We start from the raw sequence: 8,309 nt of genomic DNA, 5'->3' as shown, positions 1-8,309 counted from the left end.
GCGGCGGCGTGTGAACGGGCTGGGCGGGGCGGCGGCGGCGGGATAAGAGCGGGGCTGCGCGTCCTGACGTAACCCCTTATGTAACGGCGGGGGTGACCCGCCCCCCTCCCACCCCAACGGGACGGTCGGTGCACCGGGGAGGGGGGTGATGGCCCCCGGGGGCCGTCTACCGGCAGCACTGGCGGTAGCCGGGACGGGACGGGTGTCGGTGCACCGGAGCTGTACAGCCGTACCGGGAAGGGCGAGAGCGGGGGCTCGGGGCCGGTTTGAGAGCCCCGGTGGCGTTCGGGGACCCTTCCCGGGCCCTACCGGGGATGGTCCGATCCCCGCTCCCGGGGCTCCAGCTGGAAGTTTCCCGGGAAAGTCGCTGAGATCCCGGGGGACGTCGCCCCGCCGCCCTGGGGGCCGGGACCGGGCGGGTGTTGGTGCAGCGGGGGATTTTGGGGCCCGGCAGGCTGGCGTGGGTGGCCCAGCACCCACTGGGTGGGTGCCCGTGGGAAATGCATCGGTCACCAAAACCAGGGCACGGTGAATGCCGTACACTGGGGGCCGGGTGGGAGCCCCACCAGGATGACCACGTCCCCTGTGACTCGGGTCCTGGCTCCCCACGGGCCTGGTTTGGACACGTTGTTCCCGTGGGCAGGTGGTGTTGGATGGCCGTGTCCCCCCGCAGGGGTCCCTGTCCTGCACGCCATCCCCAAACTGCTCTTCACCCCCCCAGCTGGGGATTTCACGAGCATCTGTCCACCCCGGGTGGTGCAGGGAGGGGGGGGGTGTCTAATCCTGCCACCGGGCCGCTGGGGCTGGGAGCTTTGCGAGCTGCCATGCCGCTCCCCATGGGCTTGTTGGGGGGGAATGGCAATCAAACCCCTAACAGTTTTTCTTCAAGCTGCTTTTCCCACATTTTCCTGCCCCCCGCACGGGTGACGTTAGCAGCTGACACTCTGCGGACGGTCAAGGAGAGCCGGTTTACAAAGGAGCTCTAAAAATGACTGGTTTCTTGACTCACTTCTGAGGCATGTGCCGCTGCGATCACACAGCCCGCAGCAGCTCTGGGCTGCGTCATGCTGGTGTGTGCGTCCGCCTTGGGGGGGACGGAGACCTCCGGAGCCACCGGTACCCAGGGCTTGGTGTGTGGGACGGGCGATGGCTCCCACGGCGCGGCTGACCCTCTGCAGCGTGGTGGCACGATGCAGGCTGCAGCTCCTGCAAGTGGTTTGAACTCAGTTTGCTTTTAAATGGAGTCACTTCACCTCCTGGGCCGGGAAACAAGGGGGGCCGTGCTGCAGCCCCGTGCTCCTGGTGCCGCTCAGCAGCCTGGCGCGGTGCGTGCCGGCGGCGGGGACGATGGCAGCGGCATGACTACGCCGTGTTTACGTGGGCTCCGCTTTCTCTACCGGCGTCGAGTGGCCACTTGTGCCGCCAGCCCACGCAGGGAGGTCACCGCGTGCCTGCACGTGTGCCCGCCTGGGCTGCGTGGTGACCTCAAGCCACTGCGACGTGACACAGGCAGGGGCTGCGTTGGCTCCTGGTCCCACGCCACTCTTCTGCCAGCTGCTGCGTCCACTGCAGCAGTGACCTCCCACGGCTCCGCGCTGCCCACCTGGCATCTGCCTTGATTGCGCCAGCGCAGCTGCCGGGGGTTCACTCCGGTGCTGTTGCGGTCAATCAGAGACTGCACGGCTCCCATGAACAGTTGGGAGCAGACCCCCACCTGGGTTTAGCCCCCCTCCTCAGTTCTCCCCACAGAGCTGTCGGGGCCTCCCATGGCCCATGAAATACAGCCGGCGCACCCCTCGCCCCGCAGCCCGGCAGCAGCTGCAGGCAGCCCTTGCTGCCCCATGCCTGCATCTACCTGCAAAAAGGCCGCTTTTCTGCCCTGCCCGCATCGCTTTAGGGCCAGGAGAGAGAGTGAGCAATGGAGCCGTTTCTGGAAAAGTCCTGTCCCACTCAATAGGATAAAGCTGACGGTGCTGGAGGAACCGCAGCGGAACGACTGCTGTCCCATGGGATGCGCCTGCTGGCAGCGCTGGGTCGTGGTCCCCCTGCTCGAGGACAGCCCAGGCGGCTGGCAGAGCTCATCCCACCCGTAGGGATGATTTACCCCATCCCAGAATGGGGAGCTGGACACCCTTGAGGTGCCCTGTCTGGTCTGGGGGTGAGCCCCCCGGGGAGGGGCTGGGGGTGTCAGGGCAGAGTGGCAGCGCCGTGTGACGTTAGCTGCCATTAACTCCCACTTGCTTTCGCAGGAGCCTGGTACACATGCACGCTCGTCCCTGTCCTCACCAAACCCGCTTTTCACTCATGTAGTTAAGAAAACTTAACTTTTCTATTACCGCACATTTCTCTTACCCAGGTGCTTAATTACCATTGTCCCAGGGAAATGTCAGTGTGACTCAGAGACAGTTTCCCATTAGGAAGCGACAGATGAATATTAATTAAACTTGCTGGTGGGTGGGCTCGCTCCCAGCTCCTTTCCCAAGGGGGGGACGACGACACACACGACCCTGTCACCCCCCACACCTGCCTGGACCGCGACTGGCCCCAGGGAGGACCCTCTTGCCCAGCTCATCGCATCTGCGGCACACGTAGAAAATAAGACGACTCTGCTCAAGGGACAGGAGTAACTCAACCTCCCTCCTGGAGCAAAGGGAACCAGCCCTGAGGAAGGAACCTTATTACAAATGACTTTTCTCTCTGCGCCGGTGGGGTTTGCTCCATCTCCAGAAGAGCATCTCCCTCCGGTGCAATTACCCTGCTCGGGGAAGGCAGCTGCACCCCGGCCCGTTGGGCTCCGAGGGGGTGCTTGCAAGCAGGTCTGCTTTCGGGGTGAGGAGCTGGCGGCAGCTGTGGCCACGCTGCTCCCCTCCATGCTCCGTGGTCCTCGGGCAGGCAATAGCATCCTTTGGGGAGATGCTATTGCCGTCACCCAGAGACGTGGCTCCTGGACGGGGCCGTTTGCCTGCGTAATTGAACCAGGGAGGCCAGGCTTTAGGGACGGACTTCATGGGATTAGGAGGGTTATTTGTTAGAAATAATGGGTTTGGTGTAAGAAATGCTTCTCGCCACCATGTCTGCGGTACTTACAGGACCACTAGTCCTGGCAACAAGGGTTAAACCTGCCCGGGGGATGCCCGCGGCCCCTGGCTGAGGGAGTCTGTAGTGGTTTGCAGCTGCGTTTTATTCTTCTCGGCTTTGTTCTGTGCTTGCACAGCCCGGCACACCGCAGCGAGGGGGGGATCATGGCTGTCCTCTGCCCTTGCCCCCCGTGGGGCCCGAAGTCTGTCCCCTCCTCGCCGCAGCACTGCCACCTCCCAGGATGGATCCCGCAGGGGACATCTCCTCCGTCAGCCCTGGGGAGATGCAGGATGCTCTGCCCTTGCCTCACCCCCCCACCCTTGCCCTGCTCCCTTGGCCCCTCCATGCTGGTACAGCCCTGGGTGAGCTAAAATGCACCTCCGAGCAAAAGCTGTGGGGTCCCACGTACTTTCTGGGGAGCAGAGCCCGGCACCCCAAACCTGGGTGCTAGCGGAGGCAGCCACCAGCCTTGGGGATGGGGGACCACAGGCGGCTGGCGCAGGCTGCTCTGCTTGCCCGGCTGTGGCTGCCGGGTGCCCAGCGGAGGGTCCCGGCCATGCCGATAGCCCCCATGCCCTTTACCGGCACTGGGAGGGCTGAGCAGGGGGCACCAGGTCCGGCAGCTGGTGTTCAAGCTGGGGAGAAAGGCAGGTTGCTGGGAAACATCCCTCTTGAGCTCCGATAAAAATAGCTCCGTCTTCAAGGTGAGAGGACGGGCTGCGCTGCCGGCGGCACATGGGATGCGCTCGCACCCACCGGGGCTGCAGGGGATGGGAAGGGCTGGCCTGGCCCCGCGGGGTCTGCACCCCGGACCCCCACCTTTGTCGTGATATGGCGCAGAGGGACGGTGGTGCATGGGCTTGGGGGGTGGGGAGTGGCATTGCCCAGTGCTGCCGTCCTTCACCCCTGAATCACGCTTGGAAAGATGTGAACAGGAATCGCGGCTGAGCAGGGAAGGTGTGTGGGGGTCTCTGTCCCCCCACCCCGCTCCCCCAGCCCCTTTGGCTCATCTCTTTGGCTTTGTCCCCAGGGGAGAGGGTGGGGGTCCGAGCCCTGTCGGTGCGGAGGTGGGGGGTTTCCGTGCGAGGGCTTTGCTGCCCAACCACGGCTGGGTTGGGGGGGGGGGGACACACCAGCCTTTCCGGGGCATGAAGACCCTCTTGCTCTTCCCAGTGGCTTCAGATGGGATCACTCCTCTCCCCAGCATCGCCACGAGGACACTGCCTGTCCCCAGCCTGGGGAGCGGGTTGGGGAGGGTCAGGGCTTCACACCCCCCCCCTTCTTCTTGGACAGGATCTGAATTTGGTACCCAGGGAGGGGATTCACACCCCCAGCAGCCAAACTCCAGCATGCAGGTTGGGGGGGGGGAGACGGACCCCCATCCCGGTCCCCTGCCACCTCCCATGTTTGGGGCACGCGTTTCAGCCCCGAGGACCGAAGCTGGTGCTGATGGGGGGGCCCCGAGGGATGCAGCCGGCAGCAGTGCAGCAGCAGAACATGCACCCAGGTCGCCGGGGGGGGCTGCAAGGAGGCCCCGGCACAGCAGGAGAGCCTGCTGGGGAGGTGGCGAGGATGCTGCGAGGCTGATTATTCACAGCTTTCCCTCGCCCCGATTGGCTCCGCGGTGCCGAACGCAGCCGGGCCCCTCTGCAGGAGGAGACTCGGTGGCCATAAAAGCGGGCTGGGAGCCGGCGGGCGGCGAGTCCGGTGGGCAACCCGGGTACCGCCGCGTGGCCACCAGCCAGCGTGGCCTTGCCACCGTCACCGATGACCGGCTCAGCCTGACGCCCACGGAGGGACACCCACCACCCCACGACTTGTCCTGACTCGGCGGGACGGGGAGCAGCGGCAGGTAGGGCTGCCGGGGTCACTGTCCTGCTCCCATCGCGCGGGCGCAGCCGGGCTATTGCTTCTGCTCACCAAAGAGTGACTCTGTTTAAAAACACCCCCCCCACACTGAGCCGCAGTGCCGAGAGTGGCTGGCGGTTGGGCTCGTTGCGTTATTTTGAGGGGCTCCCGCCTGGCTGCAGGTGGTCCTCTTGTCCCTCGTGCGGTTTCGTAGCCCATGAACCGGTGTCCAGAGTTTTGCTGGGGTTCGTTTCGATGCCGATGCCATATGTCTGCCACCCTGGCAGCGGGGACACCCGGGGCTCGGAGGGGGAGAGGATGGGGGGGAGGTTTCTGTCTCCCCCACCTTGGCTCAAGCAGCAGCGGCGGCCGCAGTGCTGGGTTTTGCTGCGATTCTGTTCCAAAAGTCATCAGCTTTTTTTGGAAGCCTTGTCCTGAAGGTGTTTCCAGGTCATTTTTAAGGGTGAGGAAAGGAACTGCTGGACGGTGATTCTTCTTCTCCACCAGAAATACCTGCAGGGTCCTAACCTGCCTGAGTTAGACCTGTGTGGGAGGAGAGATCTGCTCAGCCTGGGAGAGCTGTTCCCATCCCTCACTAGAAATAATCACAGGTTAATCATGATGGGGGGGTCGGTCTCTGGGCTGCCTGGCACACACAGTCCCGATTCCCCATCCCTCCTTGGGTCACCGAGTCTGTAACTGGCCTCTGGGGCGCACGGATGCAACTTGGGGCTTTTCCACACACTAGCAAAGCCGAGGCACTGAACACTCAAGTGGAAACGGGACGGGGGAAGAGGGGACCCCAGCAGACGCCTGGGGCAGGTAGGATGCGCTGAGCGTGGCCGCAACGGCCGGGACCCACCGCTGGTATTGCCGGACGCTGGCACGATCCTGTCGAGGCATTTCTGCAGGAGAGACGGCTCTGGAGCCTTGGGGCTCCTCCAAGTAACACACTAACTCTGCAAGCAATGCGGGATCGAGCTCTAACTCTGCTTTTCTTCTTCCTCCCTTTGTGTGCTGCTGCTTTTCGCTTTTGTCCAAAGCCCTTTGTTTTCCTCCCCTTTTCCTGCCCCAGTTTTGCCAGTTCCCCCCCAACCCCAGCCACAGGAGCAGGCAGAGCGCTGCGGGGACATTCGTGGCACCGCCTGGACAAGGTATGTTTGCAGCGGGGTATCCCGGGATGCCCGCGCATGGAATCTCCTTGGAGCTGTGCCCCGGAGAGCTGCAGCTCCCCTGAGAGCCATGAAGTCCTCTGGCTGCTGCAGGGCTTGGGTGCTGGGTGACAGGGATGGGACACACCGTGTCCAAAATGCCAGAGGATGGAGCTGTGCAGTGCCAGTCATGCTTGCAGCTTGTTCCCCGGCTGCTGGACACGTATGGGGTGAACATTGCTGGTGCGGTCCCTGCACGCTGCTCCAGTGGCACCCGCGGGGCTGCTGGCAGCAGAGGAGCATGGCAGGGGCAAGGGAGGGAAGCGGGTGGGGAAAAAAAGCAGGGAAAAAGATTCCCTGTGGGGCTGCTGGGAAGCAGCCGGCAGTTGTTCTTGGGAGCTTCGTTCCCCTCGGTTCTGAGCTGGCACCTACCTGCGCGGCCGGTGAGTCCTCGCTCATCGGTGCTGTCTTGGTGGCGGTGAGGCGATAAGGGACCGTCGCTGTGTCTCAGTGGCGAGGGCTGGCTGAGGTCCCGTGTCGCTTGTGCCCATCCTGGGCATCTGCCTGCCCTGGTGCCTGCTGGTCTGCCAGGGCGAGTGGAGGTGATGTGCTTAGAGGGCTGCACAGAGCCGGTGCGCGGTGCAGCCGAGGAATGCAGACAGCTTGACACACGATGCTGCAGATAATTCAAATTAAATTTTAATCTAGCATGAATTAATACTGTGGCATTAACATTTCTTCATCAGTACCAATTACAGTACATTAGCAGATACTGCTGGCGAATACAATAGTCTCTAATATGCGTCATTAATGTGTAACAGATCCCTCTGGGTCATGCCTTTCCACCCCAGATAAAAGCAGTCCAGGAGGCAGGCGGGTGTTTGCTGCCAGCACATCCCGTTGGGGTCAGCTTTTGCTTCCAGGGCCGTCGTGGTCCTGGCGGCACCGCAGTCCCATGGCACTGCAGCCGGAGCTGGCACCGGCCTCTCCAGCCTTGCCCAAGGGGTTCTGGAGCGGCACCAGGCGCTGCCGCTGGCACAGCCCCTCTCCCAGCCGTTGCACAGCGTATTCAGCCCTCCCTGGCCTCGTCCGTGGAGGTGAGAGGCTCTGGCATGGCTCCTGGCAGGCTGAAGGACAGTGATCGTGGCTTGCAGGTAGGCTCGGACCTGAAATCTGGCTTTTTCCCCCTCCCTCCTGCTGCACCAGCCCGGCAGAAGTGGCGGGTGGGAGGGAGGGGAACCGGAGCTGCCCTGGCATGGGGTGCAGCAGCCTGGGGTGAGTCTGTAGCGGGTGATGGCATCCCTGTCCCCTTTCTGCTGGCGGCTCCGATCATGGTGTTTTTCTTCCCCAAGGCCAAGGGGGAGAGCTGGTGATTCATCCCCTCTGTACCACGTGAACGCGGCGATCGCAATATTGCAGAGAAACTCAGTGCTAAAGAAAAAAAAGGGGGGGTTCTTTCTAATGGTATGGAAGGAGCAATGGAGGAGATGGATGGGATGGGATGGGATGGGCTGGGATGGGATGGGATGGGATGGGATGGTGGTCCCTGCCCCGGGGACCTCGGTGGCCTCGCCACGGCTCAGGGCTTGTACCAAGGACCAGGCTGCAGCCAGGGTAAGGGATCACATCCTGCGGCATCCCCGCCGGTCACTCCTGTCCCCTTCTCTCCTTGCCTGGGACCCAGGAGCAGCACCCGGAGGTGAGTCCCGCAGGCACGGGCACAGGTCCCGGTGCATGTCCCCAGGAGCAATGGCAAGGTGGAGGCGGTGGGTGCCCCACGACGAGGGTGCCAGCGGGGGGGCGATGGGCTCCCCGGGGCTGGCGCGGGGAGGGTGACGGGCTCCATGCTGTCTCTCCCTCCCCAGGCAGCGGTTGCGGGGTGAGATGGCGCGGCGGGCGCTGGCGCTGGCGTTCTGCCTCTCCCTGGCCGCGGCGGCATCCGCCAACTGCGTGACCCAGTGCTCCCTCTGCGCGGTCCAGACCCGCGGTGCCGACACCAGCGTCAGGCCCCTGGTGAGTGCTGGCCCCGTGCAGTCGTTAGCCAGGGTCGGAGGCGGGGGGAATCACAGCATTGGGGGCATCGCGGGTGCCGGTGCATGGTTGGCAGAGCTGGGTGCTGCTGGGGTGGTGGTCGTGGGCACCCCAGGGTGCTGGGAACGTGCAAGCTTCGGCTCCTCGCTGAGCCTGGTGGCACGGCGGGCACGGACTCCTGGGTGGGGTGGGAGGAAGGTG

At 63.7% G+C, this 8,309-nt stretch overlaps 2 protein-coding genes across 2 annotated transcripts in view; one reads left to right on the top strand and one right to left on the bottom strand.

Annotated features, from left to right (window-relative positions):
* The window catches only part of STK35 (serine/threonine kinase 35), a 21,626-nt gene extending 18,754 nt beyond the window's left edge, over positions 1–2,872 (bottom strand). The window contains exon 1 of the mRNA XM_010569758.1: positions 2,755–2,872. Coding sequence (XP_010568060.1) covers positions 2,755–2,872 — 118 coding nt within the window. The remainder of the gene's footprint in view (positions 1–2,754) is intronic.
* Positions 2,873–7,961: 5,089 nt separating this feature from the next.
* PDYN (prodynorphin) overlaps positions 7,962–8,309 on the top strand; it is a 1,010-nt gene continuing 662 nt past the window's right edge. Inside the window, exon 1 of the mRNA XM_010569439.1 lies at positions 7,962–8,090. Coding sequence (XP_010567741.1) covers positions 7,962–8,090 — 129 coding nt within the window. The remainder of the gene's footprint in view (positions 8,091–8,309) is intronic.

This window comes from Haliaeetus leucocephalus, unplaced genomic scaffold, assembly GCF_000737465.1.
Source record: "Haliaeetus leucocephalus isolate CR32 unplaced genomic scaffold, Haliaeetus_leucocephalus-4.0 Scaffold273, whole genome shotgun sequence".
In the NCBI taxonomy this organism is placed as follows: domain Eukaryota; kingdom Metazoa; phylum Chordata; class Aves; order Accipitriformes; family Accipitridae; genus Haliaeetus; species Haliaeetus leucocephalus.
This window is presented reverse-complemented; position numbering and strand designations above follow the sequence as displayed.